The 23,747-nt window shown below is 35.6% G+C and overlaps 1 protein-coding gene across 1 annotated transcript in view; it reads right to left on the bottom strand.

The window, feature by feature from the left end:
* Positions 1-23,747, bottom strand: part of RNGTT (RNA guanylyltransferase and 5'-phosphatase) — a 189,205-nt gene that overhangs the window by 90,240 nt on the left and 75,218 nt on the right. The window contains exon 11 of the mRNA XM_085318674.1: positions 2,476-2,544. Coding sequence (XP_085174800.1) covers positions 2,476-2,544 — 69 coding nt within the window. The remainder of the gene's footprint in view (positions 1-2,475; positions 2,545-23,747) is intronic.

Genomic DNA, 23,747 nt, shown 5'->3' with positions numbered 1-23,747 from the left:
CATTTCAGGTACTTTCACTTTCATTATAAGACATACTTGAACCAAACTTCTAAGTAACTTCTTCTTTCTCCACCCTTCTTAACTTCCAGTGCCAGCGTTGCCTACAGTTAGTGGGGATTATATTCAGGTCTGGATGTCTGTATCTAAATTCACAGATCAGGAGAATAATATATTTGAATAAACTAAAAACACRTTCACCAAACAGACTGAACTAAGCTCAATTCTCATTATATTAAATAATTTGTTAACTTATTCCTTCTGCTTTAACTACTAAATTTACAAAAGCTGTTTCCCCCACACACCTCAAATTTTCTTGTCTGTAAATGGTTACATCCCATTCAACCTTCTCTGCTGCCACTTCATCCCTCTGCTACCTGCCTCAAATTCCTATCCACCACTGCCTCYTTCTTTCTCAAAACGCACGTGAGACTTTACGAGCTCCCAGAACAAATTCCTTAAATTTCCTGCTTCTCTAAATGTCAGCATCATCTCTCTTCTTCTACAAGATCAAACATGTCAATAAAAATGGTTGCTGAAATTTGTTTTCTTCTGGATATGCCACAGACATTTTGCAATCTGGCCTACCATCTTTTCACTTGAGACAAACTAGGTTTATCAAAGTTTCTAGGTCGCACCATGACCAAAATTCAGGTGTCTACCTCATCCAGCTATAAGCATCTTTCTCTGTGAAAAGCACCTAATAACATCACAGACTGRACTGCAGCTATAATGTGAAAATAAAAATTATTTTGGTTAGTATTCTGAAAGGATCATTAATGCATTGTTATATTYTGTTGCCCCTGTAAGTTGCCAATTATTCTATGCTCTCAGTAATGCATAAAATAAAAAAGCAGCGTCAGCTATATTCCCTTACTTTTTTCAGTTAAACAGGATTATTATTTCCCAATTAATAGGTCTATAATCATTTCTTTTCACTAGATATTTTATTTATATTTTCCTCAACTCCAAAAAACATTGCAAAAACTGCATATTGCTTCATCTAAGGAAAGATCAGTTTAACCACAGGTATGAACTTACATTCGATAAATGCAGAAGTAATACTGAAACTTGAACAATAAACTGGACTAAACAAATGCAATCCATATTTTAAAGAGAAAAATTTTAAACAAATATTTATACAACAAGAGATAGTTTTTATTGGGTTATGCTGGATCAGTGAACACAAGATCTACAAACACAAAACATACCACATATTAATTTCCAGCAACAATAAGATTAGAGAGACATTTAAGTAATTTCATTTCAAGTAGAAAAGGTAATTTCAAATTTAACTTTAGTAAATCTGAATAACATAACCTCTTATATTCAGAAAAGTGATGCTGGGAAACCTTTACAGTCACCTTAGATTTTAACAATATTGTGTGACAACACTAGGATTTCCTATGAAAATAGGAATTTTCTTCACCCTTGTAGTTTTGTTTTGAATAGCTATATATTAAAAAAAAAAAAAAAAAAAAAAAAGTTTTGTTAAAGAAACAAAAGGACGAACAGATCAATTATTTTGTGGTTAGCTGATGCAGAAGTAGCAATGAAGAACAAGGTTAACCTTATTTCCAGATGGCAGTGTCATCACCCTTTACTAAGATCTACAATACAGAAAGTAGACCAGAAAAAAATGTATTAAACTAAAACACAAATGCTTCCAACGAGCAGCTGTCAAGGTAGAAAACTTGGTCCAATTTAAACAGTGATTCCTTGCCTTAGAAGGTAAGGTAAGAAAAAACATCAACATGGATSATGTTTCAGTAATATTGTATAACTACATAAACTGTATTTGTTAGATCAGAGCCAGCGGTAGCATTAGTAGGTTGGAGGAGGCCATGCTACAGCTTTACTTTTATAAAGCCACTCTTGCTGCTTGAGAACCCCCTATTTATACTCTTTGGTGGTTGCTAAGAAGTCTGCCTGCAATTCTTCTTTGGTGATTTCCCCCATCCCATGCCAGTCACATATGTTTACTTTGGTAAGTAGGTTTCAAAGACATATCACGGTTTACTTTCACTAAAATAGTAGGTTATCACATAGATTTTATTAACAGTTTTAGTGTGTGAAACATCCTGGAGGAAGATGATAACCTGAGAGCTCAGACCAGTGGCTGAAAGTTCATGGAACTCAGACAATCACAAAAAGCTCTTCCTGATTTACTACCACATCATATTGCTCATGTGGGGGAAAAAAATAAAAAAATAAAAAAAAAAGAGTTGATTCCTGGAAAATATTACCTTGGATCAAACCAAAGTCACATACCCACCACATCCTATATTGCAAGTGGTTGAATTTAAGCAGTTTAAGAAATCAGAAAAATAAGAATCAACTCTGAAAAGTAATCCTGACAGAAACAAAGATCAGGACATAGAGAAATGGGTAGGGGGGAAGAGGAGGGCAGGAGGAGTGAAAATCTCATTTGAAAAATAAACATGGGGAAAAAAAAAGATCAGTTTTTATACTACTTACTCCTGTAGGCTGAAAGATCAGTCCATCCACTTCATGGCTAACTTCTCTAGCAAAATTTCCTTCAAGAAGCTGTAGAACAAAAAGAAAATACTTTTTTTTTTCAATAGAGAAATATTGCGCTCATAAAATTCCACTTTGAAGCACTGCTACTGTAATTTCTCTCTAGCAAACAATTTCAGGTAAGATATAATGTTAGAGCWTGGGAAAGGGCAACACAGAAAGCCTCAACACACCAGCAGTTTTTACAAAGAGCACTTGAGGCTCAAACAAGTCTCCAGAAGGCTACTTACTACAGCAGCACTTCAAGAAAATCTGCAGCCCAAAAAAAAAAAAAAAAAAAAAAATCAAAATCCAATCCAGGCACTAGAAGGGAGAAACGGCATGGCTGATGAAAAAGCTCTTCTGAGATGGGACACCACAGTCATTTGGGGCCAAACCAGAAAACAAACTCACCTCTTTAAAACACAAGTAGCGCTTATTTTCACTTGAAAATATGTWTTGAAAAATCTTTATGGGCATCATTCAAAATTCCCGTTTGGCAGACTCCTTAACTGGGACGTATCCCAGTAACACTGCCACACTACTGCTGAACAACCATCTGTGTTAATTTGGGTCTCAAATACTATGTTTTACATTTTGAAAGACTGAATTCCATGGAAGCGAATATCAAGTTGTTTTTACTTTGGAAAAACATCTGATTAAACAAACTAATGAAACCAGCTAGTCAACAGTTGTAGGAACTGATGATATACTTCCTTGTGCAACTATGATGTGCCGAAGGAAAAGCAAACAATTAGTGAGGATCACTATTTTGATAAGCAATAAAAAAAAGTGTAATTATTGGGATGTCTCTTCACTAATTTCAAATTATGTTTTAGTGTAGAAATCAAGAATCTATCCTAAAGTTTTAAGTGCATTTGGTAACGTTTGAAAAACTTTAAAAGATAAATTAACATACGGTCATACCACACAGCAAATACAGGATTCAGTTTTAAAAGCAATACTTTGACCTAGACCATGGTTTAGACTTGGGTAAATTTTATACCATTCCTGCTGTACGGTCTAATTTAACTGAAAGACCCACCAACTTAAACTGAAGTAAATTCCACCCTCAGTAAAGGATTACTTTTAAAAGCATGAAAGGAGTTGAAGATTAATATTTCTACCTTCCTATATGCTGCATGACTCAGAACAGTGTAGTTTAGCATTTAATAAATCAAAACGTTTTCTGATCAAATATTTTAAAATAATAATRTAATATATAACCTGATATTTTATCTAAAATTTGCAGATACTTGCACACACTAATTCATCATTTTGCTATAAAATAATTAACTTTTTTTATATACATAGTGTTTAGAATATTTCTGTTTGTTCTCTATAAACAGTTACAGGTTTTACTATTCCATTTTTAGATACAATTTAATTGAAAAGCACATTTTATGAAAGTAACACTTAAGAGTATTACATTCTATGTCAAAAATAATCCAGTGAAGCACTATTTTTCAGAATATAGAGCCCTAATTCAGAATTTGAAGTTCTAGTATACATTTACAATTTCAAAATTATCATTTTGAAATTTAGGACTGTGGCTCACAAACATTAGGTCTTTAAAAAAAATAATAATTCTTATCTTCAGAATTGCATGGTTATATGGGAAAGCTAAGTACACAGAAAAATAAACCATTCAAGATTTAATGCATTTTTWACTAGATGATTATACGAAATAGTGAAAATATAACCCTTCATTGTTAATCTTTGCTTCAACAGAACAGGGAGTACATTGGAAATCTTTAAACAWATATCCCAAAAGTTAAAAAAATAAAATCAATAAAAATAAAAATAATCTAAATAAGCAAAGCCTTCTGGGGATCACATTCAAGGTTATTGTGTTGACAGAAGTATTTCAAAATGTACAGGCCAGTGAGAAATCTGTAATAAGAATGATATTTGCTACTTTAAAAAGCATATGGGAAATATTTTATAAAATTCAAGTAACCAAAATCCTGCACCTCCCTTCAAACACAAAGATGCATTAAAAATAAAATTCAAACTTTAATTTAGTTGTGACCATACTTACATACACATTGCTAGCTAGCTTGTTAAAAGGTACTGATCAAACTGGCAATAAAGCCAATCATATTTTTAGTTTATTTGAAGTTCTTAAAGGAATTTTGAGGACTGGKTTATTATAGTATTGGAGATTTCTTAAAGTGTACTATTTAGTCCTACCCAAAATAAAGCTTAAGAATATAGAAATAATCTTTTAATTAATTCACAGTGTGTGACTCCTTGAGGTAAAGCATAAGATCATTATTGTGCACTGTCTTACCTGCAGCTTTCTGTCCTCTGGTCTAAATATAGTTTAGAAAACTAAACTAAAGTATTATTACAAGTTGATAAATGGGAGTAAAAAAGTAAGTAAATAAATAAATAAAAGAAGAAGAAAGGAAAAATGTACCATTTAGAAAAATACTCAGATAACTTATAACAGCRCTACTCTCCCATAATTACAAAATGCAAGGGACTTCCTCATATCACACTGACTTCCAGTTTCAGATTTGTTGAGTCATGAACTCATTCTCCTCTTTTTGGAGGCACCCAGTAATCTTAGTAAGATATTTTCTGTCAAGCGTCCATTAGATATTGAGGATAAAAAGATATTAGAAACTAGCATAAGTCTCAACAGATCACCAAACTTCGTTGTGCTCCTAGTTATTCCACTTTCCGTCTCAGTAGGTCAACAAGTATTTCAGTGACAATACTCTAGAACAAAATTTTTTACTGGAAAGGATCAGCAATTTTTTGAGGACAAGAAAAAAACAAAATTTCTCTGAGTTTCTTTCTGTACACTTCTTCTTGAGAATTTAACGAGACAGTATCTGTGAACAACAGAATGTAAACCTATTCGATAATCTGGAAGTTTTGAAAAGTAGAATGTCTAGGAAGCAAGTACTCGACTTCTAAGCAAAAATAATATTTTTGATACTAAAAATACAGTTGATAYATGATTTCTAGTTTCATGAATTTCTATATGCAGATATACACAGTTAATCTTTTAAAAAGCCCATCTTCCTGTTTAATTTACCACACATGTTAACATTTCTAATTAACTTGAGCAGTACAATCTTTTTAATCGGCACCATGATAAATGGCACACCTGCTTGACTGGGACCACTGCCAGGGACCAGATAAAATGCAATGCATCTCAATGACGTTCTACAAAAGATGGGTAAATGATGCATGCAAGCCAATTCTGCTGGTATGCTGTTCCTTGTAGCCTACCGCTATGCATTTCCACCTGTGAAATCCTTCGTTCACATCTCTCAGCTTCCTGCTTTACTGGGAACATTGCAAGGAACCATATATTCATATTACAGTTCATTATTCTTTTTTCCCCCATTATTACTTTAAAATTAAATCAAATTGAAAATAATCGCTACATCCAATAAGAATATTGCTCTGATGARAAGAGTGGTATAATCACATGAAATGAATGGAGCCGTGTGACAAGTAAAAGGATTTCTCCTTGCTGTTTAACCACTGTGATTAAGAGCAACAGTATGACATCAAAAGCAGTGCTAATAACCTGAATCACTGAAGCTGATTTTGCTAAAACTCTGAATCAGTCAGCACAATTTCCTGAGTGAGTATGTGAACAATTGCACTTTGTACTTCACAAAACACTTAACAAAATCACTTGGCTCCTCCAGCAGGAAGAGGAGGAAATTTCCATGYAGATTCCACACAATCCTAGTCATTTTTAATTAATGTTTCTGTAATTCCAAGGCAACTCACACAACTATGAGTTTTCAGATATCATTTTACTCATAAAATAAGCAAGTCTAGTAGGTACTACTGCATCTCTGCCTTTTCCTTACCAAAAAATCTCATAGAAACACAAAGTACTATGAGTTGTGCAAAACACAAAACATCTATTAATGTCTTTCTGTTAAGTCCTATTAACTTTTAGAAAAAAAATTGTCTAGAGTCCTTGCACACAATTATTACTGATGTCCTTTGTTACAGTATTGAGACATCTCTTAACAATTTTGTCTGTATTTCTGATGCAAAGTTGATACCATTTATTAGCTTGGAGATGCAAGAAAATAATCACTTTGTATTACAAGACAAACATGCACTTGGTTTTCTTGCTTTTTCAATTTCAGACCTGCCATAGGCTTCATTCAGTTTTAAGCCAAGCTACAGCAATTCTGCATGCATCAGCCCTAATGTGGTTTTTCAGTTATCTCCAACTTAACAATCGTCTACTTCTTCATCCCATAGAGAAACTTGTGAAAGAGAACAAAATTTATTCAAAAGTATTAGATACAATAAATTAAGAGTTGAACTAGCTGTCTAACTGTCTGTTGACTAGAATTTGACATGAGCATACTCCTATTCCCGACTTCATACAGGCAACATCTTAAATCACTTAAGTTTCAGCTCACTTTCAAGGACACTAACTTTTGTCTAACAATGAGAGTCTTCAGCGTGAGACCACAGACTAATCTTCTCATCCTGAAAACTGCCAGGTTTTACAGACGTGGTTTCACAATGGTATAATCTCAATACAGATACTGCAGATTTTTTCAAACATATTGGACAGTTTTCAGAAAAAGATTGATAAGTTACCAGCACTAATTACCACCTTATTTAAAAAGAAATGATTATTTATTCTCTCTTTGCCCTTCTCTAAAAGAGATGACAGTCTGTTTTAAAAATAGGATGTTACTTCTAGATACCCTGTTCCATTATGCCTCAATTCTACAAGTTCAATATAAAAATTATTTTAACATTAGTGCCTGAAGTATTTAAGAGGTTCTAGAACAAGTTCACTTCCAAAATGGGAGGCACACAGTTTTTAAAACGTACAATGGTTAAGAGAACTGATGAACATATTAAATTAATTTAATGCACATCTGCTACTGAAAGAGATTAGCTACTGCATGTCTGCTAACTCAAGATTTAAAAAAATCCTCACGTCTATTATTGCATGAGGAAGTTTTTGACGAAACAATCATAGATCATATATCCCACTGAAGAACTGTGTAACAAAGCCATTTCTATTTGGCTTTTATACATTTCCCATTTCCAATTTCCAATTTTTTAAAAAAACATCTCTAGTATTTCCACGGTGGCCTCCTTGAATTTAATTTAAGAACAAATAGCTAAAAAAAAAAACAACAAAAAAAAACTGCTTGGCAAAACTATTTTGCTTAAAAATCAGGATAGAAATCTTGTATTTCAGAAATCCCAATTTTGAATTACACCAGAAATTCTACCAATAACACTATGTTAAGTATTTAGCTCAGTTTCATCCCCAGAATTCTATCCCATCCCCATGCCCCAAAACAGACATAACCTAGATCACCAGTTTAGATTAACTTTCAGATAGCTACAATGAAGATGGGACATACCTATCGTCCCATACATATAACAGTAACTTTTGACATGATATGCTCAAGTGCCAAGTAATCTTCTGCAAAAGCGTCCAGTCTCAGGTTACAGTGGGCAGTGCTGGAGAACCACAATCTCTGCTAAATTGCTCTTATGAACTATTGTGTGCATAATTAAAAAAGAAAAGAAAAAACTCTCCCATAAAATCTTTTTCTGCTTCAACTTTTCTTCCTTGTTCTTCCATATGTATTTAGACTCTGAGTAAGTCTCCTCTTAGTGTTCTTATCTGGGACAGAATTAAGCTTCAGGTTCTGAAACATATCCCATGGAAGCAGATTTTATTCTTTAAACATTTCCACAGTTTTCCCTCTAAATTTAGAATTATCAATTTTTTTTTTCCATTAGCTGAAGACATCAAAACTGGAGTGGACAGAGTATTCCGGAAGAGCTGCATCATCCAAGAAAAAAAAAAAAAAAAAAAAAAAAAGCACTCCCCCTTGTCCTACTCAAGAGTCTCCTTTTAGAAAGATCCTTGGATACATTAACACTTGCCAAGTATTTCACCAGCTGATTCTTCATTGCAACTAGATCCTTGATTGAAAGTGACTCTTAAGTGACTGCGAAGGTCTTGCAAGCACGGCCTATGATCTCAGAAGTGTGACTTGACACACAGCCATAAAGTAAACACTTTTTGCTTGTATCCAGTGATTCCAAATGCCATAAGTGGTTCAACATTAGCATTGATTGCTCACATACAAGCGCATGAATGAGACAGACTGAATGTTGAACCAATGAATGCTGAAGAGCAGATTTTTAATCAATTTAGCATGACCCAGTTTCCTTTGCATCATTCTCATTTCCTAAGTGAAATATAATACACTACTTAATGTCAAATAAATGAGGTGAAAACAATGTTTAATGTACGAACAGAAGTGCATCTTTACAGCAGGTTAAAGTCTCATTCTCTAATGTATTTTTAATGATTCATTGTATTTAGCTATACTTAYCTTAAAATTTTTGATTTGCTGGGAAACAACAGCCTTTTAAGGCAAGAAAGGCAATATAGCGTGTTAACTATTAGAGTAAATTCACAAAACCACAGTTAGTACTACATATTCTTACACTGATACACTAAAAAGTATAAAGTGAAAAAATATTTTTGTCCGATGGTAATGGTCCAAAATACACATAAGAAAGGGAAGGATCAGAAACTGTAGAAGTTAAATGAAAAACGTAATTCCCAAAAATAATTATTTAGATAAGTTTTATATGCTCATTATAAAACACCAAATAGTGGAAGGTAACTGCTCCATTTTTAGTAAATTAATGAAGAAATCTACTTTGAAGTAACTGCATAAGGAATTGAAAGTGTAAACTTCYTGGTTGCTCATTGCTTATTTAAAAAGAAATTTCATGATCCTAGACTGTAAAATCAGTGTGCAATTCAAAACGCATGAAAATCCTCTAAAAATTTATGCGTATAGCGCAAATCCTAGATTCATGCAGCCATCCTCTCAAAATATTCACTTATATAGACAGAGAAAAGCTTAAGTGTCATTTTGTCTATATAAATATGTGTTGAAAGCATTTTATGTTAACCAGGAACTTGGTGCTAAGCAGGAAGAATGAAAGTAAACTTCAAAGGCTTGACCATTTAACAAAATCATTATTTAAGTAGCAATCTGTTGCAATGATGAAAATTACACCAAAGGACTGGGTGAAAAAAAATGGGGGGGTGTGGATTTCTCAGCTGATAAAATTAAAAAACATTTACTTTTTATAATATATTTTATAGAAAGCTTTTCAGTTTGATAATTTACTAGAAGCTCCGAAAGCAATCATACTGGAAGACTAAAAGACTAAAAATAACCTCTTTGCCAAATTAATCATACAGCACATTTTGGCTCAAAAGACATTAAAAACACCTAATTACTGCAATGGATTTGTTCCCTATCAGAGCGAAAGCAGATAACGGCAGCAATGTGAGACTGATGTTCACTAATATGATCAAGAGACTAATTATTATCCATGAATCATTTGTAGCATTCAAAACTTGATTAATGTCAGGTCAAGTTTAACATGTGATAGGTTTTATTAGTAATGCTCGGCTATCCCACAGCTTGTCAGTTTAAGCGAGTGCCATCTGTTCCAGGCAGGAATAGCCAAGAGTCAAAACAAAAGCACAGCGGATACGACTGGTCACTGAAGAAYGTTTCAAGAATTCCACAAGGGAGCGAGGCGAAGAATTTTAAACATCCTGGACCAGAATCCACCACAGAAACACCTGCTGGAGACAGCAAATTTGTAGCCCCCACAACAAGCACGCAAGAAAGGCTTTTACCCTTCCAAAGCTTGACTGAAGGAGTACTTAATGCTACCAGATTTAGCTGCCACTAGATCTGTAGACTAGATCTCATCTTTTGATCATTGTCTAGTAAGAAAATGTCAGTTGCAAGACTTTCTGCACAGCTTCCGCTCTATAATAGTTCATCATCTTTAGCAAGCATTTTCTTGCACAGAATATCATTTATTAGAACAGTACCCTTTAAAATAATACTCACCGTATTCACGTGTCTACAGCGCTACGGCTCACGTAGCACCACACTGTTAGAGGACAGCAAACCTGATATTCACGTTCCACAAGAAAACGCACTGACAATCTTGCTTTCATTATGCMTAATTACAAGAAGAAATCTGTTTGCAGTAGGCTCACTTTCTAGTATTTTACAGCCACTTTGTAGGACCAGCTCTACCAGCGGCCCCTGCTCCCACATACCAGCCGACTGACAGTACTTCCAGCACGCCAGGCGCTCACCTGGTCACCTCCGCGCGCCCGCCCCGAGCTCTGCACTAATAATAGCAGGATCAGCAAGGCTGAAATAACGCGAGGAGGCACCAGCCAGGTGCATGCACAGAGAGGAAGGAGAGTGACCTCACTGCATTCAGTGCTGCTCCCGCACCTACCTCCTCTCCTCTCTGGCCAAAAGCTAGTTAGAAACTCAGCAGGAGCACACATTTATTTACCTCAYGGCTACAAAAGCCCTTTCAGACGTACAACAAATCTGTTGCTTTGCTGTTCTCTTACGTTCTAAGCAGATGAGCCGAAAGTCGGTGGATTCGGGCAGCCACTAGGAGCGTTTGTGGCCCATACTTCAGCTCCAAGTGGTCTTCCGGCTGGGAGCATAGTGTGCAGGGCTCCCAAACACCCCTTGATGTCTTCATGCATAAGGCAAGTATTCTGAAGACTTGACACCAGTAGGCCACGGACCATRAATAACATGGCAATTTAAGGAACCACAGCTACTGTACAGTTTCCTCTTTGATCATTTATCCATACAATTTCATAGTGGATGGATCCGAATGACCCAAACTAATAGCACGTGTGCGGTAGCGTTTTAACTAACAGCATGATTCCTCATTGAGTCATGCTYTAAAAAGGAGCAATTCCGTGGAAAAGTCTTTACAGGAGTCGACGTATTCCTCCCAGGAGGACGGACAACTATCTAAATTACCATGGAGAAAGCTGAAATCCTCTTTAGAAAAATCTGTCTTGACTTAATTCACAGCCAGGTCCAACACGGCTACTACAAACTCAACGCGAGCACAGCGAAATCTGCCGATCATTCACCCTTCCCGCACCAGCCACAAAACAGCAGCAGTATGGCCCAGCCCTTTCATTCTGGAGATCAGTCACACAGCCTTTTACGAATATTCAGGAACTATATGCCTCAAAGCGTTCCTTTGTCATAGAGGCAGATTTATCATGCAATCCAACGTGCACGTCARACTTCAAGGACACATGCGCTGCAGCTATGCTTTTGGTCAGACATTCTTGTTTGTACTCGTATGACAAGGAAAGAGCAACGCCCTCAAGCAAGAAAGCCAGAGACCGATCCACTCTGTCTGCAACCTGCTTCCTTGTCAGTGATAGTTCTTACAGAACATAAAACAAGAGAAGATCAAATATGTCATCATCTGATACTTGCTTCTTAATCCTTTTTACTATCTTTCTAAACGACTTAAAGAAAAGCTGTTTTCAGATATAAGGTTGGCTGAGAATTGTTGCAGTCAGTAATGCRATGCAAGTTCTGGTATTAAAAATGTGAAAGAACCATACTACCTTGATTTCATTACCCAGCCACAAGAAAAAGAGAGAAAGAAAAAAAGAAAAGCTATATAAACAATACGATATATTGCAAAGGGTTAGGGGCAATTATTGATAGTTCCTTTTGCTCTATTTAATTTTTGGTTTCAGAGCTAATTAATAGTGTTCATGTAGTTAAATCTACAACTAGTGTTAGTAGTGTTTTTTCTGCCTTACTATTTGGATCRGGGACACTTCAGAAAAAGAAAGAGCACACTGCAGTAAGAGTCCCGCTGAGGTATCACCAGTTTGCTAGTTCCGAGCATACATATGCAAAGGTCATGTACCTAATATATTCAAAACAATACCCAAGAATAACACAAGCACTGTGTGTTAATGCTTAATTTGACAGCACATCTGCATTACTGAATTCAAAATAGGCACTAAGCATCTCTCACTGTCAATCTCTTTTCAAAATCACAATTGCAAAACTGACATCAATTACCTAAGATGTTTTCAAATGATTTTTTCAAATAACAGAAATAGGCTGAGCACGGAGCAAGTTTAAATGACTTTGGTGACAGTTTTAGAAGGAGAGAAACAGGGATTCCTCGATGCTATGGAAGACTCTTTCAAAGAGTAATAATTTTTCATAATTATTTTAACTCATGGAGAAAGAGGCAGTACATTTCATACTTTTTCAGTTTAATTTACTGTGCTCTTTGCATTTCTCTACTTTAACCCACAAGGTACTGTCAACTTTCTGGGACTGAGATTTTCTCTTCATTACTTTCCCCACCTCTCACCATCATCCCTGGGAGACGATAATTAAAGGTGGCAACACATTATGCACAACTGGAATTTGCACATCTGCCTSAGACTGGAGTTCTGCTGCAGCTGGAAGATGTTAAATAGGTGCCATTAACAAATTCTTTGATCTATTGGTAAATGATCTGTACAATCTGTGACAATAGTGAATGGATGGCAGAGGCTCTTTAAAGGCTGTGTCCTCAGCTCGGTAAGATTCTGCCCGCTAATGCTGAGAAGTTCCCCAAAACTCTGGTTTTGAACAAATGCATTTGAAAGTTCCATTGTCAAATGAAAAAGAGACATTGAGTTGAGTATAAGACCTTGCAAATGTGGCCAAGGACATTTCAATTTGTTCTCTAAATTATTTTCAAACATTTTAAACTTGATAAGTTTTATTTGTCATCCAACTCTTGAGTAAACCGCTACAATATAATCCAGTCTCCAGTTGTCAAGAATGTGGACATGCCTGTTTAATTAAATCAGATAATTAAGCATCAAGTTTTATTAAGCATTCCCACCAAGACTCATCAACAAAGACAAATTTGTATATACAATAATTCAATTAGACATAAAATGGATATTCAACAACACAAAGTCTTTGCACATTTACTGTCACACTGTCTGATTCAAATCAGGCTAATGTATTCCACTGGGCACAGATGCAGTGTTTTTAACACAGATTAAGATTTAACATTATATTCTGGATGCCTAAAAACATCTGATTTTTCAGTTATGCAATGGCACTTGAGGGCTTAATTTGCTAAGAAGTTGAATTAAAACTTGCTACTGTAAGACCATAATGGTAAAATACTGCAATTTTGTTGCTTCTTAATTAAAAAAAGATTAATTTTGTACATTTCTTTTTTCTTTTTCTTTTTTTTCCCCCCAAAATCATAGACCATAAGGAAGGAAAGATCTAGCAGGGATGTCCTCTAATCTTATATCATAATAAATTGCTTTAAACTCCCCCCTCCCCATCTTCAGCATTTTCTTTGTGCTTTTATCCAAATTACGCGCATGTCCCTTGAAATCATTCCACTACGAGAAGGCTGATGGCTTCCCCATGGAGCTCGATTGCCAGGAGGCAGTTTGGAAAGTGACAGGCTGTGAAGTGGCACAAAGGACAATATTAAACAGTTGCCCCTCAATTAATGAGTAGAGCGACCCACTTACTCACCACAGCTGAGTCCTCTAACTAATTCAGAAGACTTCAAATACACCTTTTCAATTGCCCATACTGAGATACCAACTGGTAATTAAGTCCAAACAGATTTGTGTTTTCTCTGTTTAGGTCATATAGCACAATGGTGAAAGTAGAAATCASTGTTAAACACCTATGGGCATTTTTCCTAAAGAGAAAGGTAGATTATTTCCATTGCTATATAATTGGTAAATTTTAAGACAGTGAAGGATGTTAACAGCTAAATTGAATATGTACTGTTCCAATGTTTAAACTTATAACATGCATTCAGTATAATGCTTCATCTACATGTGCTTATTTTTCTGCTAGTTTCATTGTTTTCTTTTCCACACTGTAGTATGGAAAGTCAGAATTTAATGACATATTTCACATCTGAATTATACTACATTAAATTAATTTGCAGCAGCAGCAATATCAAACGTGGGTCACTAGTTATTAAAATAATCCTTCATGAGAACATTCAGGATTGCTTGTTTTAACTTCATCAGGTCATTTCCTGAAAAATGTGAAAAGTAACTAATGTGTGGAATGATTTCTTAAACCAAAAGCACAAAACTCTTTCCCTTCCTCCCTAAACCAAATTACATTATGCTGAAATATTATGCTTGAAGTTCAACATCACAATTAATAATAATCAAAAGCAAGTAGCCTAATCCTCCTTTGTTAACTCCAGGAAATGAACAGATTTGCTTGTTCTTGCATAGGTCTCCTCAACTGACCTCACCAGTGCAAGGAGGCTGAAAGTTAGCCATAGCTKAGTCATTTTTTCTAGCACAGGGAAAACGTCTTGGTGTAAATCTGGAAAACCTAGCTCTCGAGACAGTGTTCTACTGCTAGGAGATGCAAAGGGAGCAAAGAAGATTTCTCCTATGAGCAATGCCAATCTTTAGCGGGTACCTGAAGTTTCCCTGGCAAAGCATTTCCCCCACATCAACCTTCACGCAGGCTTGCCTAGACTAAGCAGATTTTTAGGCTAAGCAGGGAAATAGGGTCCACAAACTGCTTTATAATCAAGATTTCTGAAACTACAAAGAAGTAACCAGACAGATACCTCAGGCTGCATGATTACTATTCACTGTGCAAAACAAATACTTCACTGTGTACAACAATTTCTGTAAGGAGTATGCTTCTATTTGGTATCATAAGAGGAGACTAGAGCATATAAACAGAGCTACGAATTCTGCTTGGTGTTGGCAACAAACTAGAAACTACYTATTATGGAGGTGAAATGTGAGCATTTGAGTGCCTGAGCACTGCCTTCTCAATGGAATAAATACCTCCACTGCAATTTCCAAACTGTTACTCAGAGCTGATAAAGATTAATCACAGAAGCATGATTCCCACTCTACGTGGGAACCTCTCAACAAGAAGATGGCTTGAAGTCTTGAGAGAGAGAGAGAGAGAGAGAGAGAGAGAGAGAAGGCAAGTATTCTCCAGTTTTGTTATCTGTTGTCAAAGGCAGAAGGATTTCCCTACAGTTGCACCTGTTTCCCAGGTATTAGAGTCCGAATACTGCGTGTTAGGGGAATTTACAGATCCTGGAAGCTTATGATCACAGTGCAAGTATTTTCATACAGTCCCAGTGGAAAGGGGAATCCTAGGATCCCTATAACACGTGGTGTATATCCAAAGAAGGATCTTACAATAATACTGCAAGTAAGGCAGAGAAAAATAATATATTTATTATTTTAACAGATATGCAATTTTTGAGCTAATGAATAAGTATTTAATGATTCTCAGAGTGGGTGTGCCTTCAAATGTTTCTGAAAATTGAAGAGGTTTAATGAAGGAGGTTCAAGCAGTGGTCAGAAAACCACAGACAACTGGGTCATGGGACCTGACAGATAATATTGCAGCTTCTCTTGATCACAGAAAGTGAAGAACACCCAGAGGCAGCTGGATACCCCCCTTAATGMTGGCCTTCAGAGTTCCTGCTTACCCTCTTCCTCCCACAGCCAAAATTATGTTTATCTAACAGTATCTACATCATTCCAGTGCCACATCTGATTGCATGAAACAGCTCCTGTTAAAGCACCAAATTTTAAGTGGTAATAATCTACATTCAGCTCAAGAACCACGGTTTGGTTAGGTAGTTCACAGTATAATTTACAAGGCTTCCATTTGGTCTGCTTGGAAGTCCTTATCTTCAAAAATAAATGGAAGCACTGCATCACTCAAGTTCAACACTCGCATGGTAAAGTGGTCTGAAAAATAGTCTGAAATACTACATGCTGGGATACAGGGCAGCTGTAAATTGAAGATTTCTGAATTTCAGAATGTTCTAATATGAACCTGAGGTAAGAACCTTTCCAGCTTCTTATTCACTACTTATTTACTAACTTCACCAGGTCAACTGTTATTTGCATTTCAGGAAGAAAAGCAGTTAAAAGATTTGAGTGTGAACAACCACCCGCAGAAAAGCAGATAGGAGCGCATTAAGGCAATATTGCTTTGACAGCATTTAACTTTCAATTTTCAGGGAGATGGCATAGGACAAAGTGAGGAAGCAAACGTACAAAGTAAAGAAATAAAAGCAACCACAAGCAAAATGGTAGAGTGCAGACAGTTAGAAGATAATTAAAGGAGATGATAAACAGGCCAAAAACCTGGAAGAGAACAGATGGAGTGAAGACTATGGTGTAGGCCAGACACAAAAGAATGACTGCCAATTCTGGGTCAGGAAACAGAGGATTGATAGGTGAGCCGATTAAGCTACTCCTTAAGGCATAGAAAATAAAAACACAAATAAAAACAGAGAAAAAAGATCTTTTTGGCATAAAAAGGCTTCCAGATGGTACCATTCTCCCTCCACCAAGATATGTAATTCAAAATCTTTGATAAATATACTGAGATTATTTGACAGTTCTGCTGCTGCCATATCTACCATTTACTTCTTCCTGGTTTTACCCCATGACTGTAACCCTCCTCTACATCCTTGTCAATAGGCTACTTGGGGACCTAAGGAGAGGGCTCTGTGGTCTTTTACACTCGCTTTTTAGTTAACAGCTCTCTACGCAGACAAGAGCGAGCTATGTCTCCATATTTTGTCATTTATTAGGGCTCATTTTTTCATGCCTGTATCTCATGAACTCTAACCATGCAAGTACTAGTTTACAGCTGTCACATTTGCCTGCAACTTATTTTATACCAACATCAGCATGTCATGCACCTACACAGTTTTATTAATCATGACAGAGCTCCACAGTCATTTAATTTTCCAAGGCAAACCATCTCATCAGTGGATATAAATTTATCAGAATAACCTTCTGAACATACTACGTTCCCAGACTACAAAAAGCTGTTTCAAATTTGGGGGGGGGGGGAAATCTCACGTATCAAATAAATAAAGAAAACAAAATAAATGATCTGACAGTCCACAGATTTGGCTGAAAACTTTCAAGAAGGTCCTACACCATTTAATCTTCTAGTAGAGATCACTCACCATTCTAATCCCTCTAGGACAAGCTGTCATTTTAAAATCAGATAATAGCCTAAGAACTGACAAGTCACTGAGACGCAGTGTGCAGCATTTGACAGAGGCTGTTCATTTGACCTGGATCACTGTTCAACCTTTAGCCCTATCGCACCATTGAGCGTAATCAGCAACAATTGTCCACAGGACCATGAACTTCACAGAATGAAACTCTTTTTCCACTTTTGCGCAGCAGCGTATTCAACAGGCTTTTGTCTAYAAAGAAAAACTTTGCAAAGGACTTCTTGGTTGGCTTTCGCAATGAAAGTCAAATATTTCTATGATTTCTAAGAGTTTTCTTCCTATGTACCTATACTTCTTGTTCAATGTAAGAAAGATAGCTTCACTTTTGAAAATCCTGAAGTATTTTTATAAACAAAAATATGACTCCCAGGCTAAGAATATGCAACATATAAAACACTAATCCTATTGGTTTTAAATGTCTTAGCATCAAGGAAAATGAAAGAAAAGATATTAAAATTAATACCTTGTTTAAAATATGAAACAGARGGAAAGCATTTTAACTGTGCCAAGTACATCTATACAATTAGTAATTAAAAACAGATTAATTGCAAAAAAAWATTTCAGAGCATTTGAGCATACCATAAGCCAAACATCAATTTGCCATGGTCCTTCCATTCCCCCCTTGCTTAAAAAACAAGAAGAAAAGTATGCATTGCATAGATTCAGATGAGAAATCACCCATTCTTAATAAAATCAATTTAAACTATAGCCCAAAGTTTCTGGGCAACAACRAAAGCAAACTAGGAAAAGACAAACAGTTTAAGAGAAATTCTAAAACTCAGACTGCTGCCATCCCTTATGATGAGACGAGAACTGATTGATTTGATGATCTTATCCCTTTGAATTCTGTTCCACACTAATAAATGAAAAGATAACAAGCTATGCAGCCAAAATGACCAATCACACAAGTGTAATGACAAAGAGCAAAGATTCAACACTGCTCACAAATACCTAAAACATACATAAGAATCTGAAAGTCATCTAAAAAGGTCGACTTTCTCACAGAGTAGCTCTGTTCCCAGATAAAAGAATAAACTGTGTTTAATAATTCTTTCAATATAGAAGTTGACAAATTTAGTGATACTGTTTTCGCCAACAATATCAAAGTTCAGCATGGTAAGATTTCTAAAGACATGCCAAGGGAATAYAGCTAGGCAGTCACCAGGTGACTGTCCCTTTCTTTTCTTCCTCTCACAGTCAAATCTCAGTCTTATCAAAAGAAACAAAAGCTCATCAAAAATTGTCTTAAAACAATGTTCGAGATAACACTGTAGAGATATAGCCCTTATTTATGAAATCTGTTACAAACAACAGATACTAAGGCARAACTACAGATGTTACCATAATATTTAATAATTGCAATTTAAAGTACACACCTCACTTCACAACATTTAATTTTCAGATCAGGAAAAAAAAAGCGCCAGTGCTCCAACTCTAACATTAGATTTCCAAATCTACAACCTTAGGAACAATTTAATTATTTGAAAGGATACATGCTACAAAAATTTACTGCTCCTTCAGGTAATTTCACATTTTTATAAACACAGAAAATAACCAAACTTACATGAACAAAGTTTGTTTTTGCTAGTAGTATAATTAAAAGTTTTGATTGCTTATTCAGTTACTAACATAGTGCTGAGAGTCCCGCTCTTCTTGAGCATTCTTCCTACAATCCACTCAAACTAACTCACATTTACAGATGTTGTTAATAAAAAGAATGGCCAAAATATTTCAGTCTGGAACACTATAGCTCAACTCATTTTACAAAAAGGAATGAAGGAGCCAAGCTATGGAAAAAGAGGTCTATAATGTTTACTTTAGTGAAGTTCAAACTGTGTCCTGGGAGAACATTTCAAAAACTTCTCAAAAGAAAAGTAAGATGTGATGTGCAGTTCCAAACGAGACGATTCAGAGGTATACTTGATTCTTTTCTTGAACCTAAGCAAAAGCCAGCTATGTTTCAAAAAAAAAAGCTGAGACAGTCTGCTGATGACAYACTTGACTGTTTACACGTCTTACTCCAGGCACTCAAATTGAAACACTTATTTTCCTTTAACAGCGTTCAACCCCTATATATGCACCCTGCTTCTCTCAGGCTCTGCAAGGAGTACAATGTACATCTTTCTCCTCAATTTCTTCTCAAATRCAGCTGCTGAGATTTTGAAAGAACAGAGGAAGGACTATAGAATGTGTACATATATTTCACACCAAAGTAGTCAGCCTATTTCCCTTTTAAATGTACATTGGCTTGCAACGCAGAGCACACAATTACAAGGCGCCACCTACTTCACAGGCTGAATCTCAGAGTCCCAGATAAACTGTGCAAGACTGCAGAGGCAGCTAAGTGCTACTGTGCAAAGGACTCCAAGTGACTGACCTGCAGATGTCCATGATGAAAACAAATTCTTAATAAAGACCATGTTTGTTTCCTGAATTTTCATGAAGTACGTGCTGACCAGTGGTATGGGGTTTCCACTTTTTCAGTCTCAAGTATGCTGATGTTAACAGAGATCCATCTTTCTTTCTGGCCAAAAACTGCTAGGTCCTTTGATCTTCCTGTGACAGTAATGAGTCTTGGGGATGACCTGAGAAGCTACATCTTCTGCAGTTATGTACAAGAGCTGGAGGGAGCAAAGAAACTCACACTTATGAAACCATACACTTTTCCTGGGACCACTGAAAGGTGTCAATCTTTCAGGACCTCACCTAGTCAAGGAAGAAAGGTTCCAGCTGGATTCTTTCTAAAGAAGAAAGGATCCTGATGTTCTTGGAGAACAGCAAGTGAAACAGTTGGTTAAATACAAAGAAAAGATCTACCTTGAATTATCCTATTTGGTCAGTCCTTTAACATTCATTCAGCTGCCACTCTCTGGAGATGCACTCATGGATATGCTGAATCAGGCCAAATACGAACTAATTTAGAAAGTAGAAGGAATTCCTTGCTTCCCTTCAGACCCTTGCTGTGCTGCACACAGAGCCGGTAAACCCTATCAAGACATTCATCACTGATGCAAAAGAAATCTAGCTTGCTCTCTCAGCTATACTAATACTGTATTCAGAGCTATGAGTACATTTGTTGCTATAGTTGCAAAGGTGATTGAATAAACATAGGAAGATCTCTYGAGCAAAGCGATACTATTTTTACACCGTCCTTTTCCATAATAAGGCAACACTTTAAAAAAAGTCTATTCTGACCATACATAACGAAAAATATTTTTCACAAAGTTGTAAATGGTATGAAAATCCTTGTTTCATTATATTAAGAGGATGTTAAAGGAATCATATATTCACCAAGTCTTTTACTACTAGGATAGGAAAGCACAGCCTGACACTTCCAGAATTTGGCAAGGTTCCAATGCCACATTATCATTTTTTTATACCAAGTTACACAATATGACCATACACTTAAAATTTTGAGATATAGAATTGTATTTTTGAGGTAAATAAGAGCAATAATAATTATTAGTCTAAATATTATTATTTTGAGAATAAAAGTATCATTATAATTATTTCAAATCTTTATCTACTCAGAAAAAATAAATTTGGGGGGGTCTATAATGATTCTTCTTAACCATTTACCAATATTGCTGCACATAAAATTCCTCATCAGTATTGATACTACTACCTAAAATTCCCTTATTTATCATAGGACATACAAACAATATGTAAATACTGACATATGCAGAAAGCTTTAGATTTCTGCATCATTTAAACATCCGTGCTTCACATTCTCAGATAGTCCGCTCTCTTAAACTATGTGTCACTGCTATATCTGTTCCAACAGTATATGCCCCAAAAAAGCAGCAGAACTCTCCCAGTCAGGGGAAATAGGACCCTCGGTGGGGGAAGTATTACATGCAAACCAGCAGTGAAATTTTACTCTATTTGGAGGAGAAGGAAGATAACTGAGCAAAGGAGGCTTATTAAAAGCAAAAAATAGGAGGTTTTGGCGAAAAAAAATCTTTCAAAATATACAGTTTAATAAAACTCAGGATATGGCTCCTCTTTGCTTTATTTTCTTACCATATCTGATCTAATACTGTGTGGGTAAAACACAAGTGGATTGAAATAATTAAAAAAAAGAGAAAAACAACATTGAAGCTTGCTCTGCACTGAAGATTGCCTCCCCCGTTTTCTCTGTTTATTTCTGACTGCTGCACGCAGTAATATTCTTTACAGAAATGATGAAAATTCAACAGAAAAAAAATGCTTCTTTCTATAATTCACACTTTAACTAAATCTGGTAGCAAAAACAAGGATAAAAAAATATTGTCCAATCATCAATGTCAAAAGCAATCGGAAATTCTTCTTGAAACAAATTCTAGCACTGCATAGCACTTTTTTCCTCTCCTAGTCACAATACATCGAGATAAGGAAAATTAAAATAGATATACATGCAAAAAGTAAGTCACAGATGCAGTCAATCTTTTTAAATAGCAAAAACAAATCATCAACATATCAGATGCTTTACTGATGGCTAGTAAGACAGTCACTATCTTAAAGAGTTTATGAGTTTTGGGAGAGAATAGTAAATAGTATTATTTCATTGCTGACTTTGAAAAAATGCCATGGTTGGAAGCGTTAAAATCCAATATATTGGAAATGATATGGACAACTAAGAAATCTTATTTAGATAGAAAAAAAAGAAAATAATTGAACCGTTGATTTTAATCTCCTAGGTTTTGGGAACACAGCTTCAAGAAGATGTGCCCAATACCTGCTTCAGATTCCCAGAGGATCATTTCAATACTCATCTGCTGGCAACTCATTTTGAGTTGTACCAATTCTGATAGATCTACAGTACAAAGTATATTTTGCTGAATTTTGATCTATACACTTAATATCAACTGACTTTTACTGAATGTAATCAGTTAATTTCATGTAAAATYAGCGTTTAGCCTATTTTCCCCTTTGTGAACTTTGCCTACATTGTTTGTATGTTTTCTGGCACAGAGACTGAAGCAGTTCTTTAATATCCTTACTATTTCACTACACCAAAAAAGAACAGTGATTATTGGTCACATYGATAAAAAATGTAATTGGCAATGCATACTAATATATTGTTCTACTTTTGACAGGAACAGTCACTGTAATAATTCCTCACAGCACACAAAATTCATTACAGAATTAATTAGTAGCTTGTTAATAAAAAACCCTGTTATCTGAATTAACACTTAAATCCTATTCTTCTTTGAGACACTTATCTTCTTTAAGCTGAACTACTTGGTAAGTTGGTTTCTTTTCTTTTGATAAAGCTACTCTTCTGCCCTGTAAATTTTGATATGTTTGTGCCCATGAATTGTTAGATAAAAGGTTTAAAACAAAATTCTTATTAAATAACAATTTCATGTTGGTGTCAGCTTACGGAAATATGTGATTCTTTTTGCAAGTAAAAGGATGCTATTGAGGTTGCTCAGCTCTATCAAAAAGTTTTGCCAAATTAATGGTTTTTAACCATCCTTCTAGTTTAAGAATCATTCACTATTTTAGAAATCGGCATCTATCACTGATCTACTAACAAACTAAATAGAATGTTTTTCAAAGAAAATTCACTATTTTGGAATTCTTTCACTCTGCTTGACCTGTTTTAGGAAAAAAATCAATGATTAAAAAAAAAAAAAGAAAAGCTCTAAAACTCTGGAGCTCTCACATGTATATCTAGGCTTGGAACAGCCTTAATGCATGCACAATATTAAAGACAGGCTTTGGTTGAAGATTAAATTCAGGTATTTGTGTGTGTACTATATGGCTAAACTCCCAYAACAGCTGATAAAAGCACAGTCAGTACAGTCGCTGGCACTGTGACCAGACAAAAGCTCTTTACCTTAGGGTAAAGGATGACTGCCACTGGTGGCCACTGACTCAAGGGCTCCACGGACTATAGAGGGAGCGTAGACATTCAACACTACCAAGAAACCTACCTTTAGAAATCTTTAGTGTTAAACTGCAGCTTCCCTTACGTGTCAACAGCTGAAAGTGTAAACAACAGAAATGGTGGTCCCTCATTTTAGATGACAGTACAGATCTTTTGGATCCAGATTACAGTAGGAACTATTCAGTCTATGTATACTAGAATCCTCAACTGTCGTCTTAGAAGATTTCAAAGAGCTTCCAGTGTGCTACAGAATCAGGTATTTGGAATACATATAAAACTTACAAGAAAAGTATACTCTAGTCAGTATGCAAGTCCAGGCTAAAATACATTCCTAGCAATCTCATAATTATGACTTTTCTAAATAACATTTAGGTACATGTCTCATGTTGGTAGAAATATGTTCTAC

This window comes from Rhea americana, unplaced genomic scaffold (assembly GCF_003343005.1).
Source record: "Rhea americana isolate MKP2758 unplaced genomic scaffold, rheAme1 scaffold_55, whole genome shotgun sequence".
Classification (NCBI taxonomy): Eukaryota; Metazoa; Chordata; class Aves; order Rheiformes; family Rheidae; genus Rhea; species Rhea americana.
The sequence above is the reverse complement of the archived record's forward strand: the minus strand, read 5'-3'. Positions and strand labels throughout refer to the sequence as shown.